The 20,003-nt window shown below is 55.2% G+C and overlaps 1 protein-coding gene across 3 annotated transcripts; it reads right to left on the bottom strand.

Annotated features, from left to right (window-relative positions):
* Positions 1-939: 939 nt before the first annotated feature.
* Positions 940-18,781, bottom strand: EGFL7 (EGF like domain multiple 7). Of its 3 annotated transcripts, none has more exons than XM_079323883.1 (10): positions 18,703-18,781; positions 14,346-14,414; positions 8,966-9,122; positions 6,544-6,666; positions 6,302-6,414; positions 5,411-5,506; positions 4,059-4,223; positions 3,221-3,285; positions 2,816-2,972; positions 940-1,203 (listed from the first exon to the last, which is right to left on the bottom strand). In XM_079323883.1, exons 3-10 carry the CDS (start codon positions 9,040-9,042, stop codon positions 1,181-1,183), a joined length of 819 nt encoding a protein of 272 aa, XP_079180009.1. In that variant the 5' UTR covers positions 9,043-9,122; positions 14,346-14,414; positions 18,703-18,781; the 3' UTR covers positions 940-1,180. The 3 variants fall into 3 exon arrangements, with proteins under 3 accessions (XP_079180009.1, XP_079180010.1, XP_079180011.1); XM_079323884.1 differs by lacking the exon at positions 18,703-18,781 and adding an exon at positions 17,367-17,626; XM_079323885.1 differs by lacking the exons at positions 14,346-14,414; positions 18,703-18,781 and adding an exon at positions 13,804-14,226.
* Positions 18,782-20,003: the final 1,222 nt, after the last annotated feature.

Raw genomic sequence — 20,003 nt, 5'->3', positions numbered from 1 at the left:
GGTCAGGTCCATGGTTCTTGTAGCTTTAGATCTCCTGTTCTTGGCACAGGGGACCTTGGGATAAGCCACCTGGGGCTACTCAGGTAACCAGCACACCCAGCTCCTGCAGCCTGCATTTTGGAGTTGTGTTTTTCTGGCATTTTGGGGCTAAAGCCTCAGCTGGGAAAGGCAGGGAGCTCCATGGAAGGGCTGAGCTGGTGCTGCCAAGGGCTTCACTGGAGGGGCCTTACAGTACAGACTCAGGGGATGGGAAGGGTCAGGGAGGGAGATGGGAACCAAACCAGCACTTTGTGAGAGTGGCAGACAAAGAGTTGCCATGGAGGGTCAACCCAGGAGGGCCCTGAGAGGGCTCCTGGGGAGGGGAATCATGTCTGACTCCTCCTGGGAGGAGGGAGCAGTGCCTCTGTGTGCAGTTGTCTGCTGTTCACTTCTAATTGGGCTGAGAATATGATGTGCTTTACAAAAAAAACAAAAAAAAAAGCCAAAAAAAAAAAAAAAAGAAATTACACCTTTGGTTATTTAAATAAAGGAGCCTCTTGGTCTTGTGTGGGAGCTGAGGGAGGAGGATGTGGGGTGCTGAGTTCTTGCAGGGGGTGGGTTTGGTGATGGAGGGGCAGGGAGGGTCCTTGTCCCCAGCCTGTGCCCCCCAGGCAGGAGGGCAGTGCTTCACCCAGCCTCACTGATGAGGCACCATCCCAACTCCAGGACTCCTGGAGAGCAGAACAGCAGCTGCAGGGATGGACAGCCAGTTTTGCAGTACCTGAAAAGGGCACCTGTCCCCACCTCCTCCATGTGACAGCAAGCCCAGGGCGTGTGGGGAGGGAGCTGCCCTGCCTGGGCCAGGGGTGTGCTCCCTGGGAGATGTTATCCCAGGGTAATGCTAAGGAAAAGCTGAACACCCCCCAGGTCACACACAGCCAGTCTGGCACAGCCAGGCACTCCTGGAACGAGATAAGGCATTTATTTGCTGCCTCTGCAGCAGGGAGAGGGCTCAGAGTCCACTTTGGCTGGAGCTGGTGCCCTGTGGTGAGGTGAGCTGGAAGAGGGAAGGATGGAGGGAGCCCAGCCTCCTCTGCTACCCTGTGCCTTCCTGGAGATGGTGTGACTTCACCCCCAGCCTGGAGATAAGAGATAAGAGCTGTGGATGCACTCAGCTTGCTCCAAGTCCCCAGGCACTCTGCTAGAGTTCATTCTTGCAGGAACCTGGGAAGATTGAAAAAGAAAAAAATAAATTCAGCAAAATAAATTCAGTCATTAGACTGGCTTTTGTTTGTGTCTTTCCCAGGCAGAACGAGACTGAGCTGAACTTCTGGGAATGTCACCCACACTTGCTGCTCCATCCCCCCACACTCAGGAATGTCACTCTCACCTCCCTGGCATGTCACAGTCCTTGCCTGGGCTCTGTGCACAATGTCCCCAAATCCAGTGACAGTCTGTGCTGGATCAGGGGTAATTCAGACCTAGAGGGGCCAAAATTGTTGTGGCTTAAAGAGCTCTGACCTGGTGCCTCTGCTGATGGTTTAAAGAAGAGAAAATGGTTTTTTGGTCATTGCACACATCCCCACTGAGCAGTTAATTGGGGAGTGCAGTTGTAGGGTAGCATTCAGCTGGGAAATGCTCCACCAGGCACAGAACAGGGGTGGCTCCATGGGATGGATGCCCTGGGAGCCCTAGAGCTCACTGGGCTGTGACAGGACAGCTTTGTGTCCTACAGGGACTTGCAAGACCATGGAAAGAGACAAAAACAGGTTTTGCTTGCTGAGACAGACTTGGCAGAAATTAATTTCAGGACTTTGGAGTCATCCCTTGGAATGAATCCATGTTACCTTGTGATACTGCTCCCATTCCTCTGTGCTGTCACTAATAATATATGGAGGGCACTACTAGAAAACTCAGCCTGCTGGAACGCTCAGTGGTTCTGGTAATTACCCCTTTCTGAGATGGTTTTTAAGTGTCTATTTGCAGCTACTTTGTCTTCAAACAAGTTCTTTGAATTCTTTTTCTCACTCAGCCATTACTGCAAGCACTGAACTGGGACTGGATATGCCCCAAACCAGTTTCTCCTGAGTCTTTCCAAGACTCACCAAGCTGCTGTTGCACACCCCAGCTATGCCCACTTTCTGGAATTATTTAATGGGAAAAATGAGCTGCAAAGAGCTGCCTATCAAAATGAAAGAGTTCAGACAGTTGTGTTCTGCTTGGAGTCAAGGTGGGCACCACAGGGACCCGAGGGGATGCTGTCCCTCTGCATGGTGGGGACACCAGGCAGGACCCCCCCACCTCCAGCCATTTCACACATGACAGCTCTCACTGGGCTCCCTTCCTCAGTTTGCTCCTTTGGAGACCCTCTCTGGTGCCCTTACTGATCTGTAAACTTCCAAAAGAATTGCCTAAAACTTCCCAGGCTCATAAATCTGCCAACTTCTGCACGCTCCCTAAACTTCCCTGATTGACTTTTTGGACTGTTAATTTCCTAAGAGCCAGAGGTTCTTTCCTAAGGACTGAGTGATCAGGAAGGGGTAGCAGCTGTGTCCCACTGCTCCCCTCAGCTCTGCCCCACAGCCACCTTTCCCTGTGCCAATCCCACCATTTTTGGCTGCTACAAGGGCAGTCGGATGGTGCAGCCATAGAAACAGCTTTGAAATGAAGCTAATGGGCTGTTTGTGTTCATCCTTTATTAATTACAGGCTGCTGAGCTGGAGGCAGATCCAGATTAACAGTGGCATATGTGTTACTGATCTGGCTGCACATCTGCTCCCTGTGGCCAGGATGGCAGCAGGGAGATCCTTCCCCACTGCTTTCTCCAGGCACTTACAGGTCTCCAGCCTCTCCTCCAGGAACGAGATCTGCTCACTCAGGGAGTCAATCCTGTCCAGCTGCTGGAGGGAGTGGGACAGGCGGCTGATGGGGTCTGCACCGACATCCTCTGGCAGCATCAGGTTGTGGAAAGGGGCCAGCAGCAGCTGCAGCTTCTGCAGGGAGAAGGGGAGCTGTGAGTGCATCCCCTCCAGGCAGCAGGACCACCCGGGGGGATGCAGCACCCAGCAGGGAGGGCTCGAGAGCTGTGTTCAAAGGGCTGGGAAAGCCACGGTGTGGGCACAGCTGGGATTGCTGCTGGGATGTTAAAAATAGAGCAGGGAGGAGGGAAACCCTGGCTGCAAACAGCCCCGGGTGGGAGCTGGCTGAGCAGAACAGGGCAGGGGGATGTGCTGCAACTCACCTGCTCCAGCGCTTCCACTCTGCTCCTCAGGTCCTTCATCTCTTCCTTCATTTCACTGGAAGGACCTGAAAAAGTGATCAAGGGAATGTCAGTGAGTAAAAGCTCTCTGCTGAGGTGAGGTGGAAGCTGCTGGGGAGAAAGGCATGGCTGCAGGGCTCTGGCCAAGCTCTGCTGCTTTCCACCCCCAGGCTCTGCCCTGCTGGGATCATCCCCCAGAGCATCTGCAGGACCTGCCATCTAGTCCAGCTGCCACAGGCTGCTCCTGCTGCTGCAGCACCTGCAACAAAGCGGGGAGGGTTTCAGGCAGTGAGGTGATGCTTAAAGGACAAGAGATCTGGTGGATCCTGGCCTTTTGTTGCCAGAAAAACCACCCAGCTCTGCCCTGTGCTGTGGTGGGCACGAGGGACAGTCCCTGCTGAGGGCCCTGGGCAGGGATGGAGGCAGGTGGGGCACAGGTGCTGTCCCAGGTGTTTGCTGAGTGATGCCCGTGCTGGCCACAGCGCATTATTACTCACGGTACGAGTTTGAAGTGTCACAGCGCGTACCAAAAGTAATAATGGGCCGTCACCAGCTGCTCCTCCAGGCTCCAGACCCGCCCTGCAGGAACGAGGATGATGATGGAGAGAACAGACACATCCCACACACCTCCAGCCACAGCCAGATTGCCCTCACAGATGGGTTTGTGCTCAGGTTTGGGTGGGATAAGCACTCCTGGGTCAGCGAGAATAAAGCTGAAGGGCTCTGGCTGCTGTCCCCTCTCCCACCTCCTGCCATTCCCCCAATGCTGAGTGTTACCCCAGCTCTCACAGCAGCTGGGACTCAGTTGGGGACAGGTTACCTGCTTGGCTGGAGGTGTCTGTCCCAGGTGGTGGCACCAGGGGCTGGCAGCCCTTGTCGTCGGCAACGAGGCTGAAGCCGTCCCGGCAGGCGCAGTGGAAGCTCCCGGCTGTGTTGATGCAGAGCTGGCTGCACCCGTGGCTCTGGCTGGCACATTCATCCACATCTGGAGCACAGGAACAGCTCAATGAGGAGGGGACAGGGTGGGGGGCACAGGTGGCTCAGGCACAGTGGGGCTGCAATGGAACCCCAGTGATTGCTCCCAAGTGAGCTGGTGTTTGTGCCAGGCACAGCTCCGGGTGTCTCAGCATCACCAGGACAGCTCTGGATAAACCTGGGCTGAGCTGGAGGGGGTCTGGCCTCCTCTTCTCCTCCTGCTCCCCCCACAACACAGCCAGAAGTGAAAGCTGTGGTCAGAAATGTCCCAGCTCTGGCCAGGCAGAGCTCAGCTCTCATCCCGGATTTACAGCCGGGGTTTTGGTTCCAGCCAGCTGTGGCGAGGAGCTATCAGCCTTTCAAGTGTGTACAAAACCCAGTAACCTCTCCTCACACGGGGGAGTTATTAAAGCTGTTCCCACAAAGCAGAAAGAGCTGAAGTGCTTCCCACGCCCGGGCAAATCTGTTTTAGGCAGTGGGAAAATCCTTTCCCCTGGAGCTGGAGCTGTCAGCGATGGGCTCAGCCCTGCCTGGCCCAGCATGGGTCAGTGCCACACGCTCCTCCTCTGTCTTACAGGGGGCTGGAGAGCTGGGAAAAGCTGGGAAATGCTGTGGCAGGGGTTTGCAGCACCAAGCTGCCCAATTTCCCCGTGCTGTGAGGAGCACCAGGCTGTTCCTGTGCTGGAACCAGGCTTCCCCTCCACCCCCGGATATTTTTGGTTTATGGATTTTTAGTCTTTGCAGTAAAAGGGCATTTCAGTTTACAGCAAGAGTTTACAAAGCCTGGGAGGGATGAGCAGGAACACACGATCTCAGGCTGGCCCCACAAGGACTCTGTGCTGCACAGAGGCTTTTGCTGGGGCACTCACAGCTCTGCTCACACTGCCCCAGCACAGAGCAGCCAGCAGAGAAAATGGGGGTGCCAGAGCTGCTCAGGAAGGCAGCCAAAGGGAGGACAGACCTCCCCTGGGAGCCACACTTCCATCCTTCCCTGGAGTAGGTGTGCAGAGGGACAGAATCAGACACGCCCCAAGCTCTGATAGGAGCCACAGCTCTGGCCCCTGTTCCCCTCTGCGGGGTTGGTGTAGGGCAAAGGACACCCAGAGCCCCACGGATGCTCCCAGGAGAAGCTCTCCCAGCAGCAGCAGGGCAGATATGACACAGGGAGCAGGGACAGGGGGGACATGGACACTGTACCTGTCTGGCAGGTTTGTCCTGTCCAGCCGGGGGGGCAGGAGCATCTCCCGGGGAAGGCACAGCTCCCTCCATTCTGGCACGGCTCCCAGCAGAGAGCTGGCACAGGGAACACCAGCACAGCATCACCCAGCAGCTCTGGGGGTCCCCAGATCCCTCCCTCCCCCTGGGTGTGTGCACACCCCAAAACACACCAGCACAGCATCACCCAGCAGCCCTGGGGGTCCCCAGATCCCTCCCTCCCCCCGGGTGTGTGCACACCCCAAAACACACCAGCACAGCATCACCCAGCAGCTCTGGGGGTCCCCAGATCCCTCCCTCCCCCCGGGTGTGTGCACACCCCAAAACACACCAGCACAGCATCACCCAGCAGCTCTGGGGGTCCCCAGATCCCTCCCTCCCCCTGGGTGTGTGCACACCCCAAAAACCACCAGTACCACACAGCAGGGTTGAGTTGCCCAGGGGGAGCAGGGAAGGGTGGAAGGAAGAGGAGCTGGAAAGAAGCTGCAGGCAGCAAAGATGGGAAGGAGGAGGGCAGCAGCTCTGAGCTCATCTAGGGACAGACTGGCTGCTGCTGTGGTTTGCATTTGTGGCCTCCTGAAAGCATTTCTCATCCATTCCTGCTGATTTAGACTGGAAGGACTTGTTTTATTTATCCTCTGGTAACTATAAAGGTAATAAGTGATCCCAAGGGGAAAAGGCCCAAGAGGCAGCAGAGAAAAGACGGGAATTAATCAGATATGAACCGCATTTGGGCTGTGATGCTGAAAATTTAATGCAGGGAGAATCCACCTGACAGGCAGAGGGTTGGTAAATGAGAGATGTGGTCCTGGGGGCTGCTCCAGGGACACTGGGGGTCTGGGGATGGGCAGGGGTGAGCCAGCAGCTCCTCACCTCTGTTACAGCCCAGTGTGTGGCCGTTTGCTCTGCTCCAGCCAGGACAGCACGAGGCCGTGGGCTCAGGCACCTGCCTGTACCTCTGCCTGTAGGCAACCCTGTAGATGGTCCTGCAAGGCAAGGGTGGGCTGAGCTGGGCGCCCCAAACCCAATTCCTGCCCCCACAGCAGCTCAGGGCGCTCGCAGGGGCTGGATCCCCATCCCTGTGCTGCCCCAGCCCCTGGCTCAGCAGGGCTCACCTGTAGGTGCTGCAGAGGCGCTGGCCCTGGCAGGTGGTGAGGTAGGGCAGGTACACGGGCTGCACGTGGGACTCGGCGTGGGCACTGCGGCGGCTCGGGGAGCCCGCGGAGCACACCCTGCGGCTGGGCACGGAGAGATCAGCCCCACAGACAGCCCTACACACAACCCCACTGCCCCACAGCTCCACAGACAGCCCTACAGCCCCACTGCCCCACAGAGAGCACACCCTGCGGCTGGGCACGGAGAGATCAGCCCCACAGACAGCCCTACAGCCCCACAGACAGCCCCACTGCCCCACAGACAGCCCCACAGAGAGCACACCCTGCGGCTGGGCACGGAGAGATCAGCCCTACAGACAGCCCCACACACAACCCCACTGCCCCACAGCTCCACAGACAGCCCTACAGCCCCACAGCCAGCCCCACAGCCCCACAGAGAGCACACCCTGCGGCTGGGCACGGAGAGATCAGCCCTACAGACAGCCCTACAGCCCCACAGACAGCCCCACAGACAGCCCCACTGCCCCACAGACAGCCCTACAGCCCCACAGAGAGCACACCCTGCGGCTGGGCACGGAGAGATCAGCCCCACAGAGAGCCCTACAGCCCCACAGACGGCCCCACAGACAGCCCTACAGCCCCACAGACAGCCCCACTGCCCCACAGACAGCCCACGGACAGCCCCACTGCCCCACAGACAGCCCCACTGCCCCACAGACAGCCCACAGACAGCCCTACAGCCCCACAGAGAGCACACCCTGCGGCTGGGCACGGAGAGATCAGCCCCACAGACAGCCCTACAGCCCCATAGCCCCATACACAGCCCCACTGCCCCACAGCCCCACAGACAGCCCAACAGCCCCACAGACAGCCCCACAGACAGCCCCACTGCCCCACAGCCCCACAGACAGGGGTCAGCCCTACAGCCCCACAGCCCTACAGCCCCACAACCCTACAGCCCCACAACCCCACAGCCCCACAACCCCACTGCCCCACAGCCAGCACACAGAGCTCCCCTCTCTGCACAGGGCTAGTGGACAGCAGTGTGCTGGTTGCCCCAGTGACCTGGGAAGCCCCTTCAAGCTGTTTGGGGTCAGTGACACAACTCTGGAGCACCGAGTGGTGCTGGCGTTTCCTCCCCCATCCCAGGGGAGCAGTTAGGACCCAGATTTAGGGATTATTTACTCACTACATTCATTGTCTCCCTTCCCCTAAAATCACTCACTTTCTGGGTGGATTTTTCCTTTCTGAGATTTTTGCATTCCTGAAAAGGATGCCCCAGTGGTCACCAAGAAATTAATGATTTCACAGAAAGGGTCAGGCTCACCGCAAAGAAAAGAGAGGCTGGATAAAAGACACTCCCCAGCCTTCCTAAGATAAGTGTTATCCAGTCAAAAACTTTCCCAAGGTTAACAGCCAAAGTAGTCTTGGTTAAACATCCTTTTTTTTCAACAATTTCCAGCCCAAGCAGGTCAGTCCCACTGAGGAACCCATCTACTTGTCTCAGCCTCCCAGCTCAATTAGAAACTAAAATAAAAAGCCTGGGAATTAGCATGGACATCAGATGGTTTCCATTAACTCCAGAAAACTCCTCTCAGCCTCATGATTAATGTTATAGAAGATGCAATTTTTAAATGGCAATTGTTTGCTTTGTAAAATCCAGAACAAAGTTTTAGCTGCAGCCTGTGCGTGTGAGCAAGGAATTCAGCTGTGGTTTCAGTCCTGGACAGAATGTGAAAGGTTTGATGCTGGAGGAGCATTTCAGTGTAAAAACAAACTTTGGAGAAAATCTGAGCTGTGTCTGGGGGTGGGTTTTGAGCTCCAGCTCCTCTCAGCAGGGGAAGAAACTGGGGCACTGAGCTCTGGGCTTCCTCAGACCCAGCAGGAGCTGAGCTGTGCCTGCCCAGGCTGTGCTGGGATCCAGGGAGTTCTCCCAGACCCGTTTCCCAGAAAGGGAAGGGGAATTGCTGGAGCTGCAGGATCATTGGCCCCAGCAGCATCCTGGGGAGCACAAAGCACAGCCCAGAGCTTTCCACACCTCTGCCCATCACAGCTGAGAGCTGCACCCTCCAATGACAGCTTGCTCACAAGGCTTGATGTGTGTGCTAGCAGGATTTCACACATGAATGAAGGATGTGCTTGGAAGAGACAGTAATAATTCCTGAACAGCTCAGGGCCTGATGAGTTTTTGACTCCCCTGGACAAAAAGCCCAGAAAAGTCTTTGTGTGCCTGCATGGAGTTTAAACAGAGCTGGGGCATTTCCTCTGAGAGATGTTTTAGCTACAGTGAGAAAGCAAACAGCCAGCAACAGAGAGAGAGCTGGGAGAGCTTTTCCCAGCTCCCCAGCAGCCCAGAGAGGATGTGCCTCACCCTGATGGGTGGAGAACACACCTGAGAGGTGCCGACAAAGCAGAGCCTTACCCTGGCCGGGCAAAGCCGTGGGTGCTGCTGGTGAGGATGAGGAGGAGTCCCCAGGGGAGGCAGCTGAGGCTCTGCATGTCCCCTCCCTCCTGCAGGTCCTGCTCTTCCGTGGGGTGTGCTGGCTCCTAGTGCATGGCTCCTCCTTCAGTGGGGATCCCTGCAAGCAGAGCAGCACTGTGAACATCAGGAAATTCCAGGGAAAAAAAAAAATCTTCGCTGAGAGAGTGATTGGGCACTGGAATTGTGTGGAGTCACCGTGCCTGGATGTGTTTAAAAGAAACACTGGTCATGGTGTTGATGAGGAGGTGTTAGGTCAAAGGATTTGATGATCACAAAGGTCTTTTCCAACCTAATTCATTCTGTGATTCCATGAGGTGTCCCTGCCCAGCTGGTGACATCCATGGGGACAAACCCCTGGTGAGGCTGGAGCTGCTCCAGGCACAAAACCCACCTTGCCCCATCTCATCACTGTGTCTCATTATTAATTCAAGAATTATTGTTGATTTACCCCTGGAGATGCTCTCAGGGCACCAGGAGCTGCTCAGTTGTGTTGAGGGGCAGGGAAGGGATGGATTTTGCCTGAAACTCGCTGCCAGTTCCAGGCATCAAGGGTAAAACAATGGCCCATCATTTCTTAATGCACACAGCATTGTAAAGCTGTGTTTCCCACCACATAACACACTGAAATCTGATCTTCTTCTCTTTAAAACACAAATTCGTGACAGAGAAAAGTGCTGTAAGGGCCATATGTACCATCTGCAGAGTCAGTTCTGAGGCACAAAGCAAGAGGTTTTGATTTTCTAGCAGAGGACAAATAGGAAACAAGGCTGGAGAGGGTCAGTAACAATATCCAGTTTAAACAATATCTCATTTAAACAAACCACTTGGCCTCCGGATGGCAGCAGCTGAAGGAGAAAGAAATAAAGAAACCCACCTTAAATATGCACCAATTAAAGGAAGAATCAGATTTTCTGATTAAACTTTCTGAAAGGGGAGGCTGCACAACAAGAAACCTCCTTCTGAGACTGCAGATATCAAGCTGCAAATCAACTTTCTAAAATCCCCAAGTGCTGTGGGGCAGGATTGGACTGGAAAATTGCAGTTTGATCCTCAAATTCTGTTGTGAAAACCCAGCTCTGAGACAGGTTGTTACAAATAACCATGGCAAATCTGCAGGCCCTGCAGGTCTCCAAGGCACTCAGGATTGTCCCTTCCTTGGTGCAGGAGAAAAATGTGAGGCAGGGGGAGATGGAGATTCACATCTGGAGAGAAACCAGCCTGGTGCCTTCCTGGCCCTTAATATCAAATGTCAAATATCAAATATCCCAGCAGATTTCCATGCAAGCCCAGCCCCTGAGGATGGAAGGAGGATTTTGGTGCTTTAAAGCCTGTAGTTCAGCATCCTCTTTCAAACACAGCAATTAATTTCATTTCCTACTTATGAATTTATGGTACTTCCACCATCAGGAAAGCAAATTTTGCTTGTCCTGCAGGGAAGTTATTTTTAAAATAGTGAAGGAGCTTTCCCTCTCCTCAGTCCTCCTGGAGACATTCCAAGGACACTGGTGCACAGACACACCAACTCCCCTTGGCTCCATCAGCCAACTTTTCCCAGGCCTATACTGGGACACAAAACCTCCCTCCAATCCCAGATCCTGGCCTCCCAGTGCTGCTCCTCAAGTCTGGAAGTCAAACTCTGCCAACCATCTCCATCCTCCCACAGGATTCCCGTGGCTGCCATGGGAGCTTTCCTTGTGGGGACAGCAAAAAGCACAGGGCAAAATCCTAAAATACAGTTTGTTTTTTCACTTTGAACTGGAGCAGCACTGCCCTACCTCGAGTGCTCAGAGGGTCCCTCTGGGTGATAAAATTACGGTTGTTTCATACCAGGAAATGCTGTAAAAGTAGAAAATATGATAATCTAGGTTTGTCTTTTTTATGGATTTGTGGAAATCAACCTCTTTAAAGCTGCTGTTGCCATCATCTATTCCAAGCTTTTTTAAAGCACAGAACTTAAGGAAGAAAAAAAAATACACTCAAGAAAAAATAAATACTTTTTTTTTTTGCCTCTGCCTTTTAAGTCTCTCAAATGAAAAACAAGTGAAATTATATCTCAGGGGTCAGAAAACCCTCTTTGGCTGACCTTGTGCTCCTGCAAATCTGGAGGTCCCTGTCCCACCAGCCAGAACCATTCCCAAAATTCTCCTAATTTCCTAAAATTCTTCTCTTGCCTCACCTGCCACAGCAACCAAGGGGACACACAACCCACAGCACAGGTGAGCAGCACTTTCTCCAGCTCTGCACACAGAGCCAAGGCTAAAACTGCAGCTGGCAGCAGCAGGAGGAATCTGCTCTGGCTGTGAAGGGATGAGAGAATCCAGCCCCTGGCGAGGATGAGACGGCTCTCCCGGGACAGAGACTTTTCCAGACAGCCTGGCCTGCTTCTGCAGGGGAAACCAAACCTGCCTTGTGCCCTCAGAGCTCCTGCATCACCTGCAGGGGATGGATTCTCCCTGCCGGACACCTCCAGATGTTCCCTGCGCAGCCGGGGATGCGGGACTGCGACAGAGAGGGTGACACGGCCGTGGTGACATCGCGGAGGGGCTGTGGCACCGCCCGGAGGGACACGGCCGTGGTGACACCGCGGAGGGGCTGTGGCACTGCCCGGAGGGACACGGCCGTGGTGACACCACGGAGGGGCTGTGGCACTGCCCGGAGGGACACGGCCATGGTGACACCGCGGAGGGGCTGTGGCACTGCCCGGAGGGACACGGCGACACGGGGACATCGCTACATGGAGGGAGCCCGAACCGCCGGGGGCTGCGGGGATGCGGGAGTCCTGGGGAACTGTAGGGACACGGGTTTTGGGGGGCTGTAGGGATACCACTATCCCGGGGGGATGTAGGAATGGGGATTTTCCAGGGAGGTGTAGGGACACGGGTGTCCCGGGGAGCTGTAGGGACACGGATGTCCCGGGTGTCTGTAGGGACACGAGTGTCCCGGGGAGCTGTAGGGACACGGGTTTTGGGGGCCTGTAGGGACACCACTATCCCGGGGGGATGTAGGAATGGGGATTTTCCAGGGGGTTGTAGGGACACCGGTGTCCCCGGGGGCTGTGGGGACACGGATGTCCCGGCGGGAGGCAGAGACACGGGTGTCCCGGAAAGCTGTAGCGACACCGGTGTCCCCAGGGGGCTGTAGGGACACAGATATCCCGGAGGGCTGTACGGATACGGGTTTGGGGGGGCTGCAGGGACACGGGTGTCCCGAGGGGCTGTAGGGACACGGGTTTTGGGGGGCTGTAGGAACACGGGTGTCCCGGGGAGCTGTAGGAACACGGGGATTGGGGGGCTGTAGGGACACGGGTTTGGGGGGCTGTAGGGACACGGGTGTCCCGGGGAGCTGTAGGAACACGGGATTGGGGGGCTGCAGGGACACAGATGTCCCGGGGAGCTGTAGGGACACGGGTTTTGGGGGCCTGTAGGGACACGGGTGTCCCGGCGGGAGGCACGGACACAGATGCTCCGGGGATGCTCCCCGCGGCCGCAGCAGCCCGATCCCCGCTCTCCCGGCGCTGCCCCCTCCCGCCTGCCCAGCACAGCACCCCGCTTCTCCCCACGCTGCGGTACCGAGCCCCGCTCCTCCGGCACCCCCATCCCCTGCCCCGAGCCCCCCGGCCGTGCCGAGCCCCGGGCGGATCCCGCCCGCCGGGACTCACCGGTGCCGGTGGCGGAGCCGCGGAGTCGCCGCCTCGCCTCGGCCCCCCGCGCATTTCCTCCCCCGGCCCGAGCCGGTCCCTCCGCCCCGGCCCAATGAGCTCCCGGCGGGGAGGAAAGCGGAGCCTCCCGGCACGGGGGGAAGCGCCGGGGCACCGGGGATCTGCGCCTGCCCCCGCCCCGCCGGCCAACACCTGCCCCCGGCTCCCCGGGACATTGGGGGGACAGGGCAGGGCCCCCGACACCGCCCGGGATGAGGGGACGCTGCTCCAGTGTCCCGAGCGTCGGCGCTGATGGGGACAGAGTTGTTGGGGACCTCGGTCCTGGATGGATTTGGAGCCTTACCTGGTGACCCTAAAGAGGGATGAGTTTCCAGCCCCACAGCCCCCCAGACCCACAGCCCCCCAGACCCACAGCCCCACTCTGCGAGGGCACACAGTCGCTGCTGGCCCCCCAGTGGCCCAGCCCAGCCCTGGGTGGGCAGGGGATTAACAACCAGAGATCCCGACCCCATGACCAGGGATGTCCAGACTCCCCATCACCACTGCAGCGGCCAGGGCAAGTTTAATTCTCTTTACTAAAAATTGCTGTCCTGGTTTGCACCCCCCACCGGGAGCACAGAGGGTTTTAGGAGGTTAGAGACCTGCTCCAGACCCTCCTGCTGTGCCCATTAATCCCCCTGAGCCCTCCAGGAGCGGGTGATGAACCACCAGGCTTCCAGCAAACCATAAAGGATGCTCAGAGAATCCCTCAGAAGCCCCCAGCCACAGAGGGTCTCTCCAGGGTGACACCCAGGCTCAGCTCTGCTGCCCAACACCTGCCCTGGGACAGCCCAGCTGCCTACAGGCTTCTCCTCTTAAATGCCTGGTTATTTATCAAAGCAGCACGGTTTGTGCCAAATTGCCACTTGTTTTGTCTACATTTTTGTCTGGAAAATTAGAGCACAGAGGGTTATTGTTTCTCAAATGACTTAGGCGCCTGCCCATGCACAGAACCATTCTTAAAGATAGCAGGGATCTGATGTGCAAATGAATGGCAGGATACAGCCCCCTGGGAATATTTGTTCCCATTAAGCCCTGTAAATTTTTTGAAAGCATGTAAGCATTTAAAGGAAATATTTACCAGTTCGACAATAATGGCTCCAAGAGAATAACTGAGATCACTGGCCCATCCCCTCTGTTTCCCCATGGATAGCTGGGGTTGCTGATGGAACTGGGGGAGCTGATGGGTGTTTGGGGCTCTCTGTGTAAAAGCAGCTTAGGTGGGATCCTCCCTGAGAAGGGAACAGAGGGGAATCCTCTCTGGAAGTGCTGCTGGAGGTGGAGATCCCTCCCAGCAGCAGGGAAAGCTTGGCTGGTGCTGGTGGAAGTGGTGCACAGCATCTCACATGGGTTTGCTCACCCTCTGGACCCATCCTACCTCTGGGGAATGATTACAGCTCCCTTAATTTCATCAGCACAGGCAACTTCTCCCAAGAGCCTTGGAAGCACAGCAATTATCTTGTTATGCAGAGAGCGTTATTGGGTTTTCTTTCTGGTGTACGGGGGAGATGAACAGAGCCTGAATTATTGTCTAATAATTGCCAAATGCCTGTGGAAGCCAGAGCTGCTCTGCGTGGCCAGACTGAAAGCACAGAATCTCACTTTGCAGCTGAGACAACTCACCTCATCCACAGTGCTCCATCAGGTGTCCTGGGCAGGGATCCTTTGGTTAAGGAGCATCTTGGTTTCTCTCTGTGGGGACAGAAAAAGCCCAGTGTCACACTCCCTTTGTCAGGCAGACAGACAGCAGTGACCCAGCCCTTGCCCACCACAGACCTGGCCTTCCCTGGACACTCCCCAAGATCCCTGCAGAGCAGGGTGGAGGATGAGAGCAGGGTGGTGGCCACAGAGTCCCCGTGGCACTGAGCTCACACCTCTCTGCTGTGCCAGAGGCACAGACCTGTCACACCCATGGCAGGGCACAAGGAAATCCATCCCCATCCCATCCTATGGCCCTGATCCTCCCTCACCTCGCTGTGATCCCAGGGGGAATCCAGGCACAGCCATGGTGCCTCTGCCTGAGCAAGCAGGGGGCTGAGCAGAGCAGAAGGGATGTGCTGAGCAGGATCTGCCCCCTCCAGCAGCTTTGTCAATGGTCAAGGGTGGGATTTTCCAAGAACTCAGGAGAACAAGAGTGCACCTGGCACGCTCTCCCACGTGTATCCGAGCTCACCTGCCTGATTTGTGATCCCATCTGCTGCTCCCCAACACTCTATTTTACCATTATACTCTATTTATTTTACCCTTACATTGCATTTTACCATTACACTCTATTTTACCATTTACCCTCATTTAAGGACAAAAACCCCTCACTGCCCAGGAAACCTTTGCATGAATCCCTGGGATTCCAAGTGCAAATTTGCTGGTGAGGAAGAGGATGGATTCATCCCTCAGCTCCTCACAGGACACCACACAGAGCTCAGGACCCAGCACACTCCCTCCAGACTCCACTGGAGCCTCCTCAGCCATAGGCAGCAATCCCTAAGTGCATTTTCAAATTCTGCCAGCATTTTAATTGCAGAAAGTTCCCAGTTCCATTCATTGGGTCAAATCTTTGCTCGAGCAAGTGCCCGTGTCAGCTGCTAAAGAACTGCACACAGCCCATTAAAAGAGCATTTAATCCCTGCTCTCAGGGAGGGTTCTGTGTCTCTGTGCTCATATTCATTATGCTGAGAGGGAAATCCCCCAGGACAAGGCCTGGCAAAGTTCCCTTGGAAGCAGAGGAGTTATGGCAGCTCAGAGTGGGGGAAGATCAGCTCTGCTGGCACTGTTGATGGCAGGGTGATGAGCTCCTGACAAAGGCAGCAGGAGATTTTGGCTGCCTGAATTCAGAGTCCTCCCTTGCCCAATGTTTTACATTTTCCCCCCACAGCTTTCTCCCTTGCACACCAGAAGTGTACTCCCACAACATCTAATATTAATGCTTGTCTCCAGGCCAGGAAAGAAATGTTTCTGCCCAACCTCCCTCTTAGATTCAGCAATGTCAAAACCTCCTTGTCTCCCACTGCTTTTACCACCAGTGATCTGCTCTGAGCAGATCCCAGGCTGGCTGTACAGGTGAGATTTTCACATCCCCCAATTTCCTAGAGCCTTCCAAGCCCACTGCACCTGCCTGGGCATCCAACATCCCCCTGGAGCATCTGTGGTGGATTGAGGGCTGGAAGCATTTCCCTGTTTGGTAGGAGAGCTTGGAGGGTGGGAGGAATCTGGGGCATGGAAAAGGAAGGATTCATTAAGGAGAATTAATAGATCAGCATTAAAATGCCACATCAGGAAGCTGCTCTTTAGAGAGGAGCACTCCCAGCCCCTCACAGACAATGGGACGTGCCCAGGCACACGAGCTTTCCCCAAACTGGAGTGACAGATGGATGGGGACACGGGGACACAAGCAGGACAGTGTCACACATACAGATGCAAAACTTTCCAGCCCCCACAAGTGGCTGACCCCATACCTGCACTGCACAAAGGGCTCTCACTGCTCTCCACGGGGGTCTGGCACAGAGCTGGAAGCACTTGCAAAAAAAAAAACCAACCCAAAAAATAAGGAGGAATGGCTTTTGCTGTTCTAGGACAAATTCTTCTGCTCAGGCTTTTCATGAGGCTGTTTGTAAACTTTACATTTCAGCCTCAGCTTTGGAGCAGCCCCTGTTCTGCAGAGCTCTGTGAGGAAAATGACCTGCCACTCTCCTGCCGTGGCCCATATTGTTCTGAGCTGGTTCAGCTGCACACCAGATATCTCAGGGGAAATCTAGAGGAGTCCACTGGTGGCAGTGGGATAAAATCAGGTCAAACCAAGAAAAGGACTTGACCCATAACTCTGTTGTCACCAGTGGCTCAGGTTTCTCCATATTAAAATTGAAACCTGAACCTCACAGAGTGGTTTATATATATATTTTTTTTTTTTTTTTGCCTGGGTAAGGACTTCACAAACATTAATTGTCTCAGGACCTGTGTGTTAGAACTTGAGGTGCCCATAGGGACAACCAGCAGCTGAACTGGAGTTATGCAAAAACAAATCCAGGAACAGGGCACCATCCCATAGCCAGCTTTATTTTCCTGCACATGCACACTTGGATTTTAATTTACATTTAGAGGAGGCAGTAATGCAGTGTAAAAACTGGGAAATTACTCATCCCACCCAAGAATAAACTGGATTTTGTGGCTTTCTGTAAAATTTCCCTGGCAAAACCCAGCAGTGGTTCCCCCACTCCACTTTCCCAGTGAATCAGCACATGGGAAATGTGCTGGGAGAGCTGGGATGGCTCAGCCCCTTCCCCATCCCAAGGAACAGCCCAGCAGAGAGCCTTTCACACAAGAATAATTTCTGATTATCTTTCTATTCCAGGGGAAACTCTCCAGCTGCAGGAATCTGCCCTAGGATGGGGATCACTTTGGGAGGGAGGAAAGGACAGTCCTGACCCCCTTTTCTCTTTGCAGAGACAGTTTTGTTTCCCTGTTTGGACCCTCTTTGCTGGTGCTGCTCCCAGCCCTCCTGCTGCTGCTGGGACTGTGGGGCAGGCTCGTTTACCCCGATTTGTTGCAGTTTGTAAATCTGCCTCCCCCGGGCCAGCCCCATCTGCAGCAGCAGAGCCTGGGAAAAGGCTCAGATGAGCCTCCAGAGCAGCTTCAATTTCTCATCCTTACCTCCAGGGAAACTCGGGAGAGCTGGTGGTGGGGCAGCAGAGAGGGGGGAACAGCTCCATGGGCAGATTCCAGGGAAGAGCAGTGAGAATCTGCCAGGGCAGATCCATGTTTTCCACAGCTCACAGGTGAGGGGATTTTTGAGGATGCTCCAGCTCCAGCCTTCCACAGCCTCCCAGGCACTGCCAGACCTTCCCAATCCAGCTTGGAATTAATTTAATCGCTGACAAAGCTTTGCTGTTTCTGTGTTTGATTCTCTGCTCTGGGAGTTGGTGACATGAATGCTGGACCCTAGGAAAAAATATGCTGGGTTATTTCTACCAAGAGCCTTTCACTGGTGTGGTTCTGCTCCATATTCCTGCACAGCCAGACAGTGCCTGGGTATCCCAGATGTTCTTTATCCCAAAATACCCTGTGTGCCTCTTGCCTGCTACTGTGGACCCACAGGTAGCTGCAGACAGCATGAAAACCACCCAGTTCTGTGGTTATAAATCTGGGAGGGTTTGCTGAGCTCCTGGAGTGCACACCCTGCATGATCCAGGCTCAGCTGTTAGTCAGGACAGTCCCTGCCCCACATCCCAGCCAGGTCTGGGGTGAGTTCAGCACACAGAGGAGAGCAGAGCAGGGAGGATGGACAGGGTGGTGATGGATCAGAGACATCCAGAGAGAAGGCAGAGGGAAAAGGGAGGGAGTTACAGAAAAAAAAATAAAAAGGGATTAGCCAAGAATTTCCAGCTATCTCACAGGAATTTGTGTGAGTGTTTGCAGCCTCTACATGCACAGGAGGTAAAATTTACCCCGTGAAAACAGCCTGAGTGCCAGTGGGATGACTTAAAAATAGCAGTGCTGGAGGCTGGGCTCTGCTGAGAGCAAAGCTGTGGCTGACAGCAGATCCAGGAGCAGGTGGAGGCTGCATCACACACCTGGGTGCTCCAAGGGATGCTCTGCACACCCCTGTGCTCCAAAGGATGCTCTGCACACCCCTGTGCTCCAAGGGATGCTCTGCACACCCCTGTGCTCCAAGGGATGTTTTACACACCCCTGTGCTCCAAGGGATGCTCTGCACACCCCTAAACTCCAAGGGATGTTTTACACACCCCTATACTCCAAAGGATGCTCTGCACACCTCACTCCATGCTGGGTGTTCAACCACCCCCAAGGCTGCCAGCACCACAAACAGAGGCAAAACCCACTCAGAGCTCACCAGGACACTCACTCCCACTGTCTGCAGTGCCAGTTCCCCATCCCATCCCATTATCCCATCCCATTATCCCATCCCATTATCCCATCCCATTATCCCATCCCATCCCATTATCCCATCCCAGCCCATCTGTGGTACCTTGGCTGCCCCTGCCGTGCTCCCTTGTGGCTCCTGATGGCCATCCCTGCCCGGCCACCCTGCCGTGCTCCCTGGTGGCTCCTGATGGCCATCCCTGCCCGGCCACCCCGTGTCCAGCAGCCCCGGGCACCGTCAGCAGGCACAGGCAGGAGGTGGCTGCCGAGGTGGAAGGGCGGCTTTTTATGCTTTTCTTCCTGTATAAATCAGGCCGGGGATGGACAATCCCAGACAGGACTTCCTGTGTGTGTTGTGAGCTGATAACGGGCGCGGCGAGGAGAACAAACACGGCCGCCCCGAGGGGGAGAGGGGCCGGGGCGGGACCCCCAGGCTGAGCCCACCGGGGAGAAGAGGCAGCCACCAGTCCCTGGGGACACGGGGAGGGACAGGGCTGCTGGCCCAGGCTGCTGGCTGAGCCTCACACCAAGCCCAAGATGGGTGGGAGGCACATTTTGGCAGCTCCCCCCTCCTGTCCCCCACACTGGGGACCCCCACAGCACCAAGCATGGCAGGGGTGGTGGCCACCTCCTCAAAAAGGAGGTTGACCGCCAATGGAACACATTCTAGGGTATTTGTGGCACTCCAAAATTTGGGTTGCAAGGCTGTGCCCAGGTTGTTGTCACCCTGTCACACTGTGCCTGGGTAGGGAAAGACACAGGTGCAAGGTTTGGGTCACTAATCCTGCAGCACATCACCTGACAGAGGTGCTCTCTTCAGGGCCAGGCAGCAGAAAAACATGGAAACACCTGCCCTGGTTCCCTGATCCTCTGATCCCCTGATGCCCTGATTTTCCAGCCCATTCAGGTGTAAAACTGATTATAATTCAAATTTTGTATGTGTGTGTGTGTCTGTGTGTGACCTCAGTTCTGGCCAACCAAAGCAAGAACAACACAGTTTTTAATGGGATTTTGGTACTTCAGTCCAGACTGAAATCAGAGGCATTTTGCTATTATTTCTGGACTGCCCAGACCCCCACAGCAGCCTGTGGGTTCAGCTCCTGTCCTTGGCATGGATTTGGGGCCACGTGTCACCTGGGGCTCCCCTGTGTGCCCAGCTCCTGCATAGGCTCACAGAGAGCACAGAGTTACTCCCACCCTGATTCAGCACAACAGTGCAATTCCCCTGGGAGCTGTGAAATATTCCTGTGTTTATTTATATAAATGCATGGCTAAAGAAAGCCCCCTCTTGTTTTCCTTGGCAGGGAGGGTTTGGAGGCTGCCCATCACCCTCCCCAGCAGCACCCCGTGTGTGAGTGTTCCCAGTGTGCTGGCACTCCCAGCTTTGGGAGCACAGATGTCCAGGGG

The sequence above is a fragment of the Erithacus rubecula genome (assembly GCF_903797595.1).
Source record: "Erithacus rubecula genome assembly, chromosome: 21".
NCBI lineage: Eukaryota > Metazoa > Chordata > Aves > Passeriformes > Muscicapidae > Erithacus > Erithacus rubecula.
This window is presented reverse-complemented; position numbering and strand designations above follow the sequence as displayed.

What these genes read in the sequence shown, in the direction of transcription:
- EGFL7 (XM_079323883.1), bottom strand. Translation starts at nt 9,042, where the DNA reads ATGCAGAGCCTCAGCTGCCTCCCCTGGGGACTCCTCCTCATCCTCACC. An exon ending in GAGTGGAAGCGCTGGAGCAG is followed by an intron (nt 2,973 to 3,220) that starts GTGAGTTGCAGC and finishes TTCTCCCTGCAG; the next exon opens with AAGCTGCAGCTGCTGCTGGC. An exon ending in GGAGGAGAGGCTGGAGACCT is followed by an intron (nt 1,204 to 2,815) that starts GTAAGTGCCTGG and finishes CAATCTTCCCAG; the next exon opens with GTTCCTGCAAGAATGAACTC.